Below are 18,784 nucleotides of genomic sequence, written 5' to 3' on the forward strand. Positions count from 1 at the left end.
ACTAAGAGGTCCCAACATCATAATATGAACTATAGCAATCATCATCAGCTATGACAGTGGAGCATCATAGAACAAGAACAATGTCTTGCCCTTGCTACCACACAGCCTTACTGACAAGTAACCCAGAACAACACATGGCACTTGCAGGATTTAAAAGTGGGAAACAGTCCTCTGATTGCTCATCTGCACTTAAATTCATTTTGCTTCAAAGACTCAGGACTTTTGTAAAGCATTTCCAATATATAAAAATGTAGTATATTTTGAATGTTATTCTCTAACACAGATTTCTTCTATCTAGGAGAATTGGGGATGGCAGGGTGGCACAAGATTAAATAAGTCTGCTTTAATTAATTATGAAAAAAGAGTAATCACATTTTCCAGATGTATTTAGGAATAGTTAGAATAAATTAATATTTTTATATACCAATCACTTATTTGCAATGCATTCCTATACATATATACCCAAAGCAGTTCCCATGAATTGACTGAATAAAATAAAAACAACTGACATTATAGAATCAATTTACACAGTAGCATCTAAAGAAGCATATAATTTAGGAGAATATGTAAGAGTCAAATTACAGATGTAATATGACTTTTATTTAAACGGTAGACATCATGTAGCAATTTGTTGCATATCTGGCACTTGCTGCATAAAATTTGGGGGCAGTATTGACAGCAGGCAGCTAATACTAGAGCAGAGTAGAGCTGGGGTAGAAGAGAAGTCTTATTTTCTTTTTCCAGTTCTCATTTCCAGTACTTGCATTTAATTTATGTATACTGGAATATTTCAGCATGTCAAAATAGAATTTAGAAAAAGGCACTAAAGTTAAGACATTTTTTTTTCTTTACTTGATTCTAACTTTCCATTGAATATTAATTTTCTCAATATAAATTAGGGTTTCCTTTTAGATTCTTAAGGCTAATACTGTTTTATTTGTATAGATATGTCCAAATAATGGAGCTTGGATTCATATTGTGACATAATAATTCATAACAACCATCAGCAGGAATCCCATGATTACATGCTAATCTTGCTACTAGTTCATATTGCTTTTATGGGCAAGAGCCTTCAAAGAAAAATGGAGTTCACCCTGCTTTCAAACATATTCTGTTGATGTTTAAAAATGGACTGCTTACATAAGAGCATTTGGATATTCAGTTCTCCCAGACACCTTACTTCCACCTTCTGCTCTTCAATGGGAGGAGGTGATAAGGCTTGCTTGGAGATTATCACATTGTTGAGCTTGGCCAATTTACTGTATTGCCTACCCCTTGGTGCAAGCCCATGAAGATTCCTTAGAAGGAACCCCATTTTTGATGCAGAAGCAAAGGGGAGGGGGTTGATGAATGGATGGATGAACCTCCTTTTCCTGCTTCATACTACACATTTTTCTCTTCTGTAGCCATAAGAACTCTGTTATATGGGTTTGCACATAATATTTAATTATGCTTTAAGACAGAGTTCTGTATGCTCTTAAGAGAAGGTGAGAAAGGTAAATGCAGGAGTGAAATGCTATTGGTTCACACCAGTTCGGGCAAACTGGTAGCGGTGGCGGCATGTGGTTTGATGAACCAGTAGCGGTGGCAGCGCGAAGCTCCGCCCACCCGCCTGGACATCATTACTTACTGGTTTTAACCAGGAAGTAACCCTTTTTTGACCCTCTGCACATGCACAGAGGGTCCAAAATCACACGTGATGCGCGCACTTCTGAACCGGTAGGGAAGGTAAGTAGATTTCAGCCCTGGGTAAATATAGTGATAATCTATTGGTATGTTTACAGAATTATGTTTAATTCAGGTACCCTCTATATTTTGGCTGTGTGTGCGCATGTATGTGTTTGTGTGTGTTTGTGTGTGTTTGTGTGTGTTTGTGTGTGTAGGGAGAGAGAGAAAGAGAGAGAAAGGAGATACAAAGGGGGATACAAAGGTGGTACATTCTAAATGAAATATATTTAATTTAATTTCACTTATTTACAGTAAAAAATACATATACAAAAGAATTTGACAGTTACACACAAGCAACTGCAAGTTATAACAAATTTTAAAATGATGTGCCTTCTCTTTTAAGAATTATGTTTGATGCATAATACAGTCAGAGAGCCTCTAATTCATAGAATATAGCCAAAATTTGAAATGTACTGTATTGTCCACATAGCTGACATTCTCAGATCACTTGTAGACCATCCCTATAGCTTAGCAGGAGATCACAGTTCTCGTTTTTGCTGCCTCCTAAAATATATCTAAGGGAACTTTGCTGCTGTTTCAGTGGCGATTAATGGAAAATTAGCTTCTTGGGCTTCTCAGTTTCTTGGCCTCATCCAACTAATTATTGTATGCAGGCAGTAATTCAGTGTAATTTGAATTTAATGCCAAGGAAACATATTGCTAGCTGACATCAACTAATTAGTTAATTAGTCAAAGATCTTCAATAAAGAACATGTGGAGTACAGTAAACATTTGCAAGTCACTACAGTTTAAATGCTGGGAAGTTAAGCATAAATGTCAAAATACAGTTCTTGAGATATGATTCGAATTACCATATTATTGTAGCTTTCATCCTTAGCCCACCAAATTATTTTAATAAGTTGATACTGATGGTAATCAGAATGTTGCTACTAAAAGATACCAATATGTATTCATCAGGGAGACCATTCATCAAAACAACCAAAGCTAGCTCTTTGTCAGATTTTAGATTTTCAAGAGCACCTTGTCTGAGAGATTATGTATTGTGTCATAATATATATTCATACAAACACATAGTGTGGATCTTTATATAGCTATAACATCACCACCTAATCCTTTCTAAATGGGTAAATGTTGAGGAGCACTTCACACTGTACATTTTGAATCAGGTCCCACTTATTTATATTGAATTGTGGAACTGTACTGATTAAAACAGGTAAACAAATAAAAAGTCTAGGAAAATAAAAGCATCTTTTCTTAGCACCAAGCTAGCCTATGAAATCAGAAATCTGTACCCAGGAAACTAGCATAACAGTTCTTTCTATTTATACCTGTAGTGTTTGGGACATCTGGGGCTATCCAGTGGGAACATTATTGCACAAATCTGGTTCAAATTGTCACAGGTAACCTGGTCCCATAGTCTCAGAGCAGGAATAAGGTAGAAGTTTCAACACAAGCTAAGTATATTTCAACAGTCGCTCTCATTTAGAACTTTGACTTTATTTATTTGCTTCTTTATTTATTTTTAAACTAATTTGTTTTTCTGGCCTTGTAGAGCAGTTAGCTAATTCTTGTAGTTGTATATTATCTGAAGTACTTATTCCAAATCATTTTCAAACCATACATAGTCTGAATAGCCAGTTTCTAAAAAGTGCTATCCATTATCTAGGAACAGTAAAGGAATTAGTTGTCACTGAGTATCAAGGCCTTTGAAGCAGACAAATTCGGGAAACAAGAACCTTGGCCTCTGACATGATCTTCATTGCTAATAGACTAATCTAATGTAACAAAATCTTGAAAGCCTGCCAAAGGAATTAACCAGTAACTATACCTAACATAACTAAGATGGAGTTACTTTGAGGCTCTTTCTCATTCTCCCCTCTCCTGGACCAAGAAATGTTTTCTCTAATATTCCTGCCTCTTTAATCCCAGGGTTTGCTAGACATTCCATCACAATGAATTTGGTAATACAGAAAATTGGCAGGAGCTTTATAAACAACTAGAAGATATAAAGGATTCTTTCTCATCAATGTCTTTAATTAGCTTAACTTGTTTCCTTCTTCACCTCATCCGCTAGGAGAGTCACTAATATATTTTCCTCCCTTGTCTTCAGGGCAAAAATAGAGATGCATATTTTAATAGCTTATATTCTGCATGCACTTCGACTATGTTGGGATTACATTGGCTGCCACATGAATTCTCATATGCCCCCCCTTCCTTTCTCCTTCGATTAAACAGCAAAGAAAAATATTAAAAGAGGCAATGATGTATAGTCTCTTCCATTGTATTCTGAGCATGGATTTTGTGTTTCAGTTTCTGAAACTTCTCAGCACTGCCAGAAAGTGGCATTAAAAGTAGGGGACATTAAATTGAGCTCAGACAGGGCAGAATAGAGGAAAAATGTCTTTTGGTTGCTCTATCAACCAAAATCGGATCTCAACAAATATATTCATTGTGGTTCAATATACAGTAATTTTTCTGTAATATCTCAGCCAAATACATAGGAAACAGTAATTGAATACTTCTAAGAAGTTATATAAAATATTCCCAATACAGTATGAGGTTACTGAAAAACACACAGGAGAGGGCTCAGAAAAAAAGAATCCGGAGTAGATTTTTCTTGTTTTGATTTTACAGGGACTAGAATGGAAAGGTTTGAATAGAAGTCAAGAAGAGCATCAATATTAAAACAGATATAAAACTCTACATTCTATCTCAGGAAAATAAGTAGATAACTTCCAATTTCCACCATGGAAAGTTGTAGGTGTATCTTCAGAATGCAATTATAATTTGAGAACAAAATTAATTGTTAAATATTTTTATGTCCTTTGCAGAAGCCGAGGAGCTGTATCAGAAGAGAGTTTTAACCATTACTGGGATTTGTGTTGCATTGCTTGTTGTTGGAATAGTATGTGTAGTAGCTTACTGTAAAACCAAGTGAGTGATTTTATTTATTAATTTTAAAATTAATTTAATGCAATGAACACAATAAAAGAAAAGAAATAGAAGGGAAAGACCTAAAAAAGAAAAAGAGAAAGGAATTAAAACAATTTGGAAATACATGGGCATACTTTATAAACAATCTGAAAAAGGGGCGGTTTATGATTAAATGATTAAAATGGATTAAAAGTTACCTTAATTGCTGAGTGCTTTAAGAATCAAAGAAATTTAAATTTTAGTTTTTTAATACCTTGCAACAGAAAATTGGTCACCTAGCAAAAATAAACTCACATTTCATATTCATATTTCATGTAGAACTGACATATTTTGGAAATACAAGCAACAAATAAGTGGTAAAATTATTTGGTAAATATGATTGGATTATTAAGTAAAATCACAAGAAATGTAACAATTTATTTATAAACATTCCAATACAATTTATAAAAGTTCCAATGAAATAATACAGTTTAAGAGTAGTATAATACTATGTATAGATTATCTTTATTATCATTTCTTCATGACTTGCCAAACAGTGTTTGAAACAAATGTTATTCTAGTGAGAATTCTAAGTTCATAGCCTAATTTTTTAGGCTTTCAGAAGGAACATTTATTTATTTTATTAAATAAATTTATGCAGTTGACCATCTACAAAAAGGAACTCTGGGAAGTGAACAAAATAAAAACACAATATACTAAAAGTTATAACACTAAACAGAATGACAGCCCTAATAAAACTCACATTCATCCATCAATCACTCCATCAATCTCCTGGTCCCTGTGCCTGGAGATAAAACCGGCTCTTTAACCCCTTTCCTGAAGGCCAACAAGGCCAGGTTGGGACCATCCGTATATCTTGGGGAGGCTGTTCCATAACATAATGATAATGTTGATTAACCTAAAAATACCAAGATCTGAGAAAGATATAATTCACATTTTAAGTCAAATATATGTTCTTTGAACTTCCTAATTTGTTAAATCCTTTGAAAAACAATTATATATACTTCTTCAAAATTTGCAAAGCTGGTCACAAATCCAAACGTGTACAAAACTGTATGTTAAGGAAACACACATCAAAATGTCTGCATAAATATCAGGCACAAAGAATCAGGATCCTTTGTAAAGTTGCAGCATAGAAGATTTATTTAAACATATACACAAAAATCTAGTCAACTAATGGTCAGCACTAAATTGGTGCTAGATAATGGTCAATAGAATTCAAGGGGGGCTGGACTTGGATCTTTAGTGGCAACACTCTAAAACGATGATGTGTTTAACTCCACTCCCTAGCTCTGCCTGTTCTTCTCCTACAATAAATGAAAATATAATATAAACTTATGCTATAGGAACAAATTCCCAGGAAAACACATCACAGACTCCTATTGAAATTAAATTGCCAGTTGTATTTGGAAAAATCAGAAAAGGAATAAAAGGAAATTATGCACCATTTTAACAAGAGTCTAGTGGTTAAGGCAACAGGCTAGAAAGCAGGAGACCATGAGTTCAAGTCCTGCCTTAGCTATGAAAGGCAGCTGGGTGACTTTGGGCCAGCCACTATCTCTCAACTCAACCCAGCTCACAGGGAAAATAAGACAAAGAAGGTCTATTGGATATTTCCACCACCTTGAGTTATTTGCAAAAAATAATAAAGGTGGGGTACAAATACAGTAAATAAATAAACTACACAAGATGCGGGAAGTAAACCGCATTAAGGAGCCCTGGTGGCGCAGCAGACTAAAGCACTGTTAATAACTGTTATTAACTTCAGCTGCCTGCAATTACTGCAAGTTCAAATCTCACCAGGCTCAAGGTTGACTCAGCCTTCCATCCTTTCTAAGGTAGGTAAAATGAGGACCCAGATTGTGGGGGCAATAAACTGACTTTGTATAAATATACAAAAGTATGAAGACTATTGCTTAACGTATTGTAAGCTGCCCTGAGTCTTTGGAGAAGGGTGGCATATAAATCAAATTTTTAAAAAAACCAGAGACTAAAAAGGGAAAGATCTTTGGATCTATACAATACTTTCTTTTTCACCTTAGAAGTAATGATATGACCGCCACAGAGCCTGTATCAGAAAGAGCAGCTTTGTATTCTTACATAATCCCCCATCAATTAAATATGTGATCATAGTTAACAATTGCAAAATACAGTGATTATCTAAATTATCTAAATTAAAATCTGTAAAACATGAAAATTAGGCTAAACCAAATTAAGGAAAACAGCAATTTGAATATTAATCCCATAATCACTGTTTTCGACAGTTAAGATCATTGCCCTCCAAAAGTCCTCTAGAAGAGCTCAATTTTTAACAACTTCCAAAAGTTTAAGAACAAAGAAGTAAATCCAGTCTCTGGAGGGAGACTGCTCCACAAAGCAAATGTTCCCTCTGATAAACAGCCTTTAGAGGGTCAAACATTCTTGGAAAAAAATGCACTCCATTTTCAGTGCTGATATTCCAAATTTCACAAATATGTAAGAAAGACTGGCAGAGAAGAGGAGAAAGGTAGTTTAGGACACATTTTAAATGCTCAGAAGAATTGGCTATTAACATTACCTTCTAAGGAAATTAAATAATAGTTTCTTGCTATTAATATTCAGTGGATATTGGTATTAATATTCAGTGGAAGCATAAGAGAATGAAGTATTTATCATCCAGTTTTAAAATTGCTGTGCAAGTTAACAAATGGATTAATCAGTTTTACAGAAAAGGATATTATACTCTGTCATCTTATCAAAGATCTTAGGAATGGTTGCAATGATAACAATTTGCTTCCAAATTATTTTAATTTTTTAACAATGAGTTCCCCTGTTATCAATAACTGGTAGCAGATAATTGCAAGATTCATTTGACAAAATAACTCAACCCAAGTTATGAATTCTTTGACATTTGTAAAACTAATTAAAGTTCAATGTCATGCCCTTAATATAAAGATGTTAAATGTAGTAAAATAATCTTATTTTCAGGGCTGAAAAAAATCTAGATTTACTTTGCTCCATCCATTAATTTATGTACTTAAAGAAATTCTGTTGTTTCATAAAGGTTCTTTTAAAATTTTCCGTATGATTCAAAAAAAATTACATGTCGGCTATTTCCTAATGACTTAATTTCTTACATGAAATGTGCAATTTAATCCTATGTTACCTGACTGATCATCATTTCATTCTTTCTGTACAAAATATGATTTCATATAGAGAACTAAGCATACAGATTGATAGGAAACATCTTCTGTTTCAGTATTTTCAGAACTATAACATCATTGTGATATAACTTTTGTCTAAGTAGAAACAGCTGTGAAACATAACTAAATTTGAAATGCAAATTTCAGCTCTTCTAACTAGATATATTAGTAAACTATGGTTATAAAATGACTCCAATAGAAAATAAAAGAAAACATGGTGTCATAAATAAAAACAGAGTCAAGATATGAATATATTTATAAACAAACAAAATAGCATTTCATTGTACCAGGTAATAAATTAAAAGCAAGCTAAAATGCAGTTTCAAAAGTATATTTGATACAATATTAATTTATATATAAATTATAAAAAAATATAAATTTAATACTGGAAATGTCAAGACTCTAAACAGAATTTCTTTGTAATTTTAGGAATATATATATATACAAAATTAGTCTGGAATTTTGTATTATGTAATATTTTTTAAAAAATCAGGCTATGAGTTAGAAGATTACTGTGCTATTTGTGAAAATTGTAAATTGAATTTTTTTTCTAACAATTGCTAAAACAATATTGAACAATATTGCAAAAATATAGAGACACTAGGTTTATGGACTATTAACAGTAAAAGATCATTGGGCATTAACTTCTTTAGAGATTAGTGGAATTCTGATACAACTAAATTTATCAATATGGCTAGAAAATAATTATATATTTCAGAATAAGATCCAACCTTATATATTTTTCTATGGTTTAATTATTATTTTTAACTTTATACTTTCAGTATCTTTTTTCGTCATATATTTATTGTTTAAAGATATTAAAAATTACTATTAAACAGAAAATTAGGAGTGATACGTGAATTACAGAATGAAAACTTTCTCTATATCAAAACTAAAACTCCAATTTAGGAAATCAAGACCAAAAGTAGAAAAGCATCAAAACTATTTTCCAGCCAAACCATTCAGTCTATGGTCCCCAACTTGACAGGATTATATAGTCCATCAGAGTAAAACTGGTCCATTGTTCCAATATGAATACCTTACAATGTACTTATTGTTCAGAAAACAGAGAAATCGGATGCACAATCATTTGCGGCAAAACATGTGTCCAGCACATCAGAACAGGAATCTAGCGAATGGCCCTAGCCATCCTCGGCTGGACCCTGAGGAAATTCAGATGGCTGATGTGAGTAACATTTCTTAATTCCCTGTGTAAAGCCTCCTGAAAAAGCATAAAAAGCAGAACCCTGTTTAGACCCATCCTTCCATCCTCCGTTTACAATTCCCTTCCCCTTCCTCTTCTTCATTCCCCCACCCTCTTTTTCTTTCCTTACCTTTCCCAAAGATAACTCAAGCCATCTTCTGCCACTCAGTACAATTATGATCAGAATTGGGGAGACAAATACATTTGCAGGAGAATTTCGTGAATCTTTATAGTACCAGAGGCATCAACCTCAACTACTGACAAATGTGCAGCCTCTCAGTGAGAAAGCTGCCCTTGGATTGGGCTCTTAACATTATCTGAAGAGGGATCACAACATACCAAATAACCTGTAAAATCATTTCATCTTTTAAGTGCTACTTCATTTCTTGAAGCTGTGAAGCAATCTGACAATGTGAAGGCTTTGGATGGCTGCTTTAATGTCTTCCTTAGGTCTTTAGTCTTTGTGCAACAAAGTCCCAAAAGTGAAAAAGGATTAATATCTATGAACTTGTGTCTTTTCCCCAGTATATATCTAAAAATGTTCCTGCTACTGAGCATGTCATAAGAAGAGAAATAGAGACCACCTTTTCAGGGAGCCATTCCTGTTCACCATCACATCCCTCTTCCACAGGAACTCCAACTTCAAGCCAAAGGTATGAGTGGAATATTTAATAGCTCAGATTTTTTTTTAACCGCTTTGGGATAGATATGATCAGAGAACCATTTAAATAATGATGCACAAAACTTCTTCTGTAAATGTATTTAGGAACTTCACATACTGTATAACTTGGACCTCCCAAATCTCTCAATTCAGCCATCATTTTAACTTATTTTAATTCTATCTATAGCCAACCTTTCCATTTGCAGAATATATGAGGCAGAAACAAAAGCAAAAATAAAATCAAGAGAAGACAACATTAAAACATACAAGCATTAGGGCACTGCAGTAGTTTAACTTTAGCAATAAAGAGATGTAGAGAACGCTTGATAGAAGGAAATACAGAAAGGTATAACTCTTTCCTGCCATGTAGTAGCTTTTGTCCAGTATTTAGCAGCCTAGTTATGATAAGCTTAAGAAATTGAGTCTTCTCTTTCTTTTCTACTACTCAACCTCAATTATATCAGCTTCATCTCGTCTTGATACTGGTGAGTTTCATTTATCTATATGTCCATTAAATCATTAAGTCCACAGTAGGTCTTCATTAAAAAAAAATAGGAAGCTCTAAAATGAGCTGACTGTACCACTGGCCTTTACTATATGAGTATTCTGTATTTGTGTATTGCTGTTTGATATACAAATGTCCTACACAATGTTTGTGAAAAAATGGAAAATTCATTAGATACTGATTTAAATAAAGCCTTTAAATCAAAGCTTTCAAATAGATGAACCTAAGTGAAATTTGTAAACAGTGAAATAATGACAAAAAACCATAATTTTATCATGATAATTATGATAAAAAATACATAAATTGTCAAAGAAAAGAAAAACAGTGTGCTTTTTAGAAAGTGAAAAATACAAAGAAAAAAGTAAAACCTATCATTTCAATGGTAAATAGTTACAATTCTACAATACTTATCTAATGTAATTACCATCAAGCATGCATATATTTCTAGTACATTTTTATAACTATCATGTTTCTAATATATTGTATTTTTATAAATAAGTTCCATATTTTATTATACTTCATTATACTATGTATAATGTAAGAAAGGTGGGATAACTATAATAAATAAATAAATTATATTTGTCCATACAGAGTCTACATCTACAAGCAGCTTGCTAAAATAGGTGGCAAGTGCTAAAGCCATTTCAATCCATTGAATGAAAGGGGCTATAGATTTAGCTTTCCAATGCTACAGTATCAGTCTTTTAGCCGTTGTAAGGACATGGAGAATCCATTTTTATCTTGTCCAGTTGTCAAATTCCAAGTACTAGGTTTCTGGTTCAAGAGAATAATGACCTCTGAAAATTTTAGCTTATCTTTGATTGTCATATAATGTACACTTTCATCATTTTAGACATTAATTATAATGTAAACTTAAAAATGTTATACAAATCTACTACTAAACTACTAAAAGTCTCATGTTTGTAACTTTTAACTGGGTGAAACGGTGCATCATTGAGCAAGAATTTTTGAACCAAGGAGCAACTTACAAAATGCATCCAAAATCCAGGACCTATAAAATTTGGCAAATTTTATAAAACATTTTATGATATAAGAATTATCATAAAGCATTTTATGACCTAATGTCACAAAACATTTTCTGTGGTCAACTCCTGATGTTTGATTGTGATGTGCTATTTTCTTGGAAGATACCTCTCTGAATATCTCTGTGAATTTTTAAGAACTTTTCCAGTGAAGGTAATACATTAAAAGCTCTGCCATTGTTGAAGGCATTGAAAAATCTGTTAAGGAAATATCTCTGAAACAATGATGCAACAGGTCACAGATTGCCTTATTCCTTTATAATTTTATGCACTCATAATTTTATGCACCCATACCTTACAAGTATGGCTTAGGAACTTTACTTGGAAAGATGAGTCCAGTTTAGCAAGTAGTTAGGTTTAGGAAAGATCTATTTCTATCCTTGTCCAATAGTTCTTTATCATTTGGCTTAACTTGCAGACATGAAAGCCACACCTGGAGCTTGGACCGCACAGAAAGCCTCACTTCTGATTGTCAGTCTGGGATGATGTTGTCTTCTGTGGGAACCAGCAAGTGCAACAGTCCTGCCTGTATGGAAGCTCATGCTCGACGGGAAGCATCATACTCCATTGAGGAACAGAGGAGGCCAATGATGCAGCACAGAGATTCTGTGGATTCCCTTCGAGACTCACCACATAGTGAGAGGTCTCATTTTCTGTTGCTGTTATTATCATTTATACAAGGAAACCTGAATTTAACAGCCCCTCCACTAAGCAGACTCTGAGTGCAATAAGTTCAGATTTTCATCTGGATATCTCCCTCTGTATCCAAAGTAGTTTGGATGGGGCAGTGACATTTGTGTGATTTTTATCTTGCTTTTACAACATTTGCAATGGTTTCTGTCAATTGCATCAGTTTGCATCATTTATGTACTTGCTTAATCCTATAAATGACATAAATTGATGTAAACGGCATAGCCTCATGTTTAATGGAACTTCCAGAATAACAGTACCTCCTCCCCCTAAAATGGCCTGTCAAAACAATATTTCATTGCTTTTATACTGAAGTCGCAAATAATGGCCAGTCTCTAATACAGCATAAGACAAGAAGGGGAGAGAAGGCAAAAAAAAAAAAAAAAAGTTAATTGAGAAGATGGATAAGTATAGGTTGTAAATTTATATAAGGTAAGCAATAAATCAAACTATGATCAGAAAGCCCATCATTGACTTAACTTCCTCAGCTTCTTGAGGATCTGTTTCTAAATGATAATTATTAGAGTTGCTCTGATTAAATTGCTTGTTTTTTGTTAACAGTTGTGGCGGTTTTATACTCATGTGCCACATAAAGTCACTTTGAGGAGATGTGTGGCTTAATACATAAATAAAAATACTCAAATATTATTTTCTGAAGGAAGAGTTTATCTCAAAGGCTGCGTATAGCAGAATTCTAAATATCCTCATCCAGATTCTGGAAATTATCTAAAACTACCTTTTAAAATAACTCTTCGGGTAGAAGAAATGTAAAACCTATCCCCAGTATCTTTGCTGCAACCACTTAGTATGATCTAAATTGACATGCCTGATAAAAACAAATGCCTCAGTATTAAATGGTTTGCATTGCTCTGAACCAAAACCTGAGTCAGACCACTTAGGCCACTTTCCAAAAAGTGTTGTTGCATTGTTTAACATAATTGAGAATAATGTTTTTCTTCAGGGGGTTGGACTAGTAGACCTCCAACTCTGTTATTTTGTTATGCTTTGCAGTACATAAACTTTTCTTTAAGTAAAATCCTAAATTGTATTTTTTTTCAATACAACTTTTATCAGCAACAAATGTCTTTACTCACTAGCACATGGCAAAACAAAATGCAATGGAAGAAAGAAATATTGTGTAGCAAACAACCAAGAAATATTTACATTTTTAAAAGTAAGGGAACTAGAAGACATTCCTGCTTCTCTCAATGCCAGATTGACATATAATAATTATGGTAAAAGTTCAGATAAATTAGCGTTTGAGAAATCCTTAAAAACTTGTGTGTTCCCTCAGGCGTATGTCTTGCCTTTCACTGTAAGTTTGTCTTTTTAATGATTGGACTTTTGTTTTTGACCATTTTATGTATTTATGTATGTTTGTCTGGTATTAACTCTGCATGCACTACCCAAAGTTACTATTGTGAGATGGGGGGGCTACATAAATTGATATCACAAAGAATAAAAAATAAATTGATGTTTACCTTTGTAGAACTGCTTAAACAGATGCTAAATCTTCCTGAAATATATAATCCAGTCATTTCTTTCCTTTATTATTACCAATTCCAGTCCTTTATATTTTAGCTTAGCAGATTCTCTTTCATTCACCTTAAAAATTATTTATATGCAGGTCAGCTCAAAATTAAGTCTGATAATGTCTTTCTCTACCCAGATTAATTTTATTGGCCAGTTCTTTTCTTGTCCAGCTGCATTTCTAGTAAAACACATATTCTTACAAAAATGGCTCAGTATAGTGGGGCTCTAATGAGTATAGAGTTTGTTTTAGATATAATCAAAACCCAGCGTCTGGCAAGAAAAGAATTGGCCAAAGTATTCTTCCTGCTGCCAGACACAGACACCACTAAAATACTTTTTGTCATTTCTTTGTATTGGCGTCCCTGAAATGATTAGAAGTGAAAAGGAAAAAGAGATTCTCTAATTGGAATCTCAATCTCTCCTTCCATCTCTTTCCTACCCCTCCCTACCTGCCAGTAAGGTATAAGAGCATAATAAGAGCATGGTAATACTTGGGGGGGGAGGCGTTTTTGATGATCTGGAAAAAAACAACAACCCTGAAAGTGTGGATCAGGTTTCTTTATCTTGAATTCAAATCACTTTGGGGGTTTTTTGTCATTGTTATGTTTTATTAAACAAACATGCAGTAATAGTGTTAACAACATTAACAACAAAAATAAAAACTTCAAATCATTATTTTTAATATTATACAAATATTGATAAAGCATCAATTAAGATGACAAAGAATCAAACAATACAACAATAGCAAAACCATTGAAAACTATGGAAGTATTACTGACCATAAAGGAACATGACATAATTTTCAGTCAGTGTTGATTCTTTATCTAAAAGGCATACCTGCAGTATACAGTATATATAAAGCATACAGTAAAATGCAACTGAATTGCTTTTGAAATAAAACAAAATGTTCCATCTGTTTTGTAAATACATGATTGTGCTATAGTGATCTATTTAAAACAGTATTCAATTATATTATGAAATAAAACTATAAGCTTCAGTGGAGAGTGGTCTGAAATAGATACTTGCATTGACTTTGATACCTGGACATATTCAAAATAAAATGATTTCCATTTATGAGAAAATGGCATATATGGAGTGGCAAGAATAATTGACTGAATATCAAATATTCTTGCCAATGCATATATGCCATATAATTATCAACTATCAATACACATAATCTTGTAAAAGACTTAAATAGTCCAATGAAGTACATTTATTAATACTGAGAACTAGTCACCTAATATAATAGTAAGTAGTTAAAATCTAGTTTAATGATTTGGTATTTTATACTTCAACAAACAACTTACATAATATATTATTCCTAATGATTTATGGATAATATTAGACTCACGTGGATGGAGAAATGTACATTTAGATTATATAACCCAAGTGGCACAGATAGCTTCTGTGGCTGCTTTAACCCTTTTTTGCTCCAAAGGAAGACATTATATCCTTGTCATATTAAAACTATTTGAGGCAGAAATAATGGTACAGTTATTATATATTGTGCAAATGACCCTTATTCCAACTGAGTTTCAGCATGGAAACTACAATCAACAATTTTGAGAGCAATTTTGCAAGTGCCCAAATGTGATTCTAATGTAGCTTTAAGACTGGATTTGAGCATCATGAGGGCAGAGGCTCAGATCTGGGTGACTATTTTTAGTTACTCATTAAATTGATGTTTAACCCAGCCTGCCTGGTTACTCTGATAAGTGAGTAAGCTTTTGTTCTTCATAGCAGGTATGCATTAGAGTTAAACTAACTTTCTCTTTTCCTTTAGTGATTTGGCTGTTTTCATTTTGATTTTACTGGTTTTTGCTATTTGGGTGACTGTAAATAAAAATGCTATTCCATATTACAAGGAAATCTGGCATAAAAGTAATTATGAATAATAAAAACTGATAAGAAGGTAACTGCATACAAGTGTAAAAAAAAAAAAAAAGCACACACAGTATATAAATATTCCAGGTCAGTGGGAGAGAGAACAGATATTTTTATCTATGATCACTGATCAGCATCAAAATATCATAAAAACAAACAAGAAAAAAAGAAAAGAAAACATTAATACAACCATGATCATTGTCATGTTGTATACGTTTATTCTCACAAAGCATTCCCAAGTACATAACCTTTGGATATGTACTTTGCCTAAGGCTGGTGACCATTCACTGTATCCTGGTAATAGGTGAGCCATCTGTTTGTCTGGACTTTTTTTCCGGCACATTTAGCATTGTAGCTAATTCATCCCAAGAGAAACCATATTGAGGATTTTCAGGTACTTCAGTGTATCAGATTTTTTAACATTGCCAGATACCCAATTTAAATTACCAGCTGGCTCCATGAATAAGTCAGACATTTTATTAAGTAACCCTAATGTCTATCATAACCCTGTGTAATTCTGCTTCTTTCCAGCTCTTATTTTAGAGTGAAAAAACCATGTCTGATCAGTAGACTTCCCCCTTCTCTATGAAAAAAATCATATTCTATTCGGTGAATCTACTTCAATCTCAGAGAAAATTCCCTTTTTTTTATTTTATCCTGATCAAAGTGTTTATAGGAATGGAAAAGTTTATAGGAATGAAAGACTCAGACTTTTGTTCTAATATTTAAGCTGGATACCAATGCCATTGTTTCTTTTTCTAGATATGTCTCTGCCTTGACCACCCCAGCACGCCTGTCCCCTGTTGACTTCCATTGCTCAGCTTCAACCCACATGCCCACCTTTGAAATAACTTCTCCTAATTCTGCTCATGCTGTCTCACTTCCCCCGGCTGCATCCATTAATTTCCAAGTGGAGGAGCAACAGCCATTGCTAAGAAGGTACCAAGCCCCCTGTCAAGATACACAGAGGTATGATACTTACTACCAAAGAAGGAACTATCTGAATGAGAGCACAGGGAGCTTGCCCTCCAGTCCCTTCCGCATTACAGAGGATGATGAATACGAGACAACCCATGAGTACATCACTGCACTAGAACAGCCAAAGAGAACAGGCAGCGGCAACAGGCGGTGGAGGAGATCTAAACTGAATGGCCACCTGTCTCACAGAGGCAGAATGCTTAGAGATTCCTTTTCAGTCAGCAGCGCCTCATACAGTGAGTCTGATGAGGAGCTGATAGCTGAGAGCACCCCTTTCTTAAGCAATCGGAACATGGAGGCAATGGACACAGATTTGTACTGCTCAGCTGACAACAGAACTTTCTCTTCTTTCAGCAGATTCAACGCACAGGGTGAAAGCCAACAAACACACACAAGATCCAGCCAAGGTTTTGCACCACCTTAGGTGTTACACACTCTTCCTCATGTCCACTTCCATGAATACATCAGTGCTGAGGAAGATGACATGACAGAAAAGACAAATTTTTATTTTATATAAAAAAATGCAAAAATATAACAAATGAAATGTTTTATTTTCATTTTAGCAATGATGTCTTATAAGAGCTAATGGCAAAGACCTTTTTGTAAGGAATCTATTTATATGTAACATCTTGATTTACAGCTTCTCAGAAAAACATAAACTAACAAAAACATTTTAAAAGATGGGCCAATTTTTGACTACAAATCATTAAAAAATATTGTGGTGCCTTTTTGCTGTATGTGAATGCCAGAGTCCACACTGAATATTATGTTTAAACATTCTTGAAACACAGGCTTTATGTTCAGGATAATTTGTTATAAAATATTCCAGTCAGCATTTTTCCATTTGAACAGTACCCTTTTAAATTCCTCGATACCTAAAGATTAATTATCTAGTGTTGCTAAAGTAACATGCTCTCGGTCTTTCCCATTTCCTTTCCCTCCTGCACATGTGCGCATAGACGTATGTTTCAATGTTTTTATAAATATTTTTCCCTAGCAGGGAAAATATTACATACTGATAAGTAAAAATTGGTTTCTCTGATAAGGCAAACAATAAACAAAAAAATGGGTGGAGAAGAAAGGAAAGAGGATTACACAGTATCTATAGCCCTTCCAATGTATTTCTGATCCTCAAGAGGTCTCTGATCAAGATACCACTACCACCCACAAAACCAAACATTGCAAATCATTAAATAATACTAGTTCAAGTAATGCTGCTCCTAAAATCTGTTTTGACACCATTTCTAGAGATAACCTTTAGCTGTTTAGTAATGATACAAGCCACTGCTGTGCATGCACAGAACAAAAATGTCCTCCAAATTCTGACCACAGTTTGATCATCAAAAAAACATGATCCTCCATCATGGAACATACAAGACATACAAGGTGCTGTTGAGAAAGGGTTTCAAAAGCCTCCAGTGATCTAGATGTCTCTTAAGTATGCCATCAAGTTCTATCCCTCCTTTCTTGTTCCTTCTCCTGAGATAGTGCCACCAGCATGCTAACCTTGCCTCAGTCTTCTTCCCATGGAAAGAAACATCAAAGACAATGCTGTTTTGTGTGCTCCATTTTGTAAAGATGGTTGTAAATGTAACATTTGAGCATTTCACAAGAACTTTCCATTTAAAAATAAAGCCACCAGGTATCCTGGTTGATGAGCTAAAGAACTTTCTGGTTGTAGGTGGCAAGAAAACTTCCCTGAAACAGAGAAAATGGCTCTTTTCAGTTTCCTGTGGAGCCTCTTTTTGACATTAAGGCCTGCCTCTTTCGTTCTCTATTTTCACTTTGCATGTCCTTTGCATTTCAAATACTATAAATTGGATGCATGGAGAACCTAGAACTGAAAAGACAAAATACAGTTGCCAGTGTATTCATTTACTTTTTAGCAATAAAGTATTTTAAATCCTTTGTTCCTAATGCCTAACAAGGTCCAGTAGAAAAGCTGCTACTTTGTCATAAAAAAGATTGTAAAATTTTGCTCTGGATTGTCTGGATGTTAGAACTCTTGACTGTTTAACACTTGAATTTTTTTAACACTATAAATAAAAATAAGAAATGGCTACAATGATTATAAAATCAATTTTACATTTGGTGGTGAGAGAGGAGATAGAATGAGGGTAATCACAAATTATTCATGTTACTGGGAATCTCACTTTGGATGCCTGATTTTTTTAAGCTAAAATGATCATCTGATTAACCCAACTGAGTCCAGACCCATCAATAAATATTTAAGTGTAGATAATTCTATGCCTTCCAGATGTTTTAGATCACAACTCCATGAATTCCCAACCAGCATGTTAAATATTTGGAGAATTTCAGTCCAAAACACCTGGAAAACTCCAGGTTGCCTACCTTTGAATAAGTAATTTTGAAATATATAATGTTAGAACACTTTGTCCCACATGAGCATAAATTTGCACTTTCATAAATGTTGCAATCCTATGCAAATTTATTTGTGAGTAAACTCTGTTTGATGGATGG

At 33.9% G+C, this 18,784-nt stretch overlaps 1 protein-coding gene across 5 annotated transcripts in view; it reads left to right on the forward strand.

Annotated features, from left to right (window-relative positions):
- Positions 1-18,368, forward strand: part of NRG2 (neuregulin 2) — a 389,806-nt gene extending 371,438 nt beyond the window's left edge. For all 5 annotated transcript variants that reach the window (XM_034411677.3, XM_034411676.3, XM_034411678.3 and 2 more), the window contains 5 exons: positions 4,521-4,623; positions 8,868-8,991; positions 9,535-9,662; positions 11,637-11,861; positions 16,088-18,368. In XM_034411677.3, coding sequence (XP_034267568.1) covers positions 4,521-4,623; positions 8,868-8,991; positions 9,535-9,662; positions 11,637-11,861; positions 16,088-16,727 — 1,220 coding nt within the window. In that variant the 3' untranslated portion in view covers positions 16,728-18,368. The remainder of the gene's footprint in view (positions 1-4,520; positions 4,624-8,867; positions 8,992-9,534; positions 9,663-11,636; positions 11,862-16,087) is intronic.
- Positions 18,369-18,784: the final 416 nt, after the last annotated feature.

Source organism: Pantherophis guttatus, chromosome 3, assembly GCF_059756535.1.
Source record: "Pantherophis guttatus breed Tessera chromosome 3, ASM5975653v1, whole genome shotgun sequence".
Lineage (NCBI taxonomy): Eukaryota > Metazoa > Chordata > Lepidosauria > Squamata > Colubridae > Pantherophis > Pantherophis guttatus.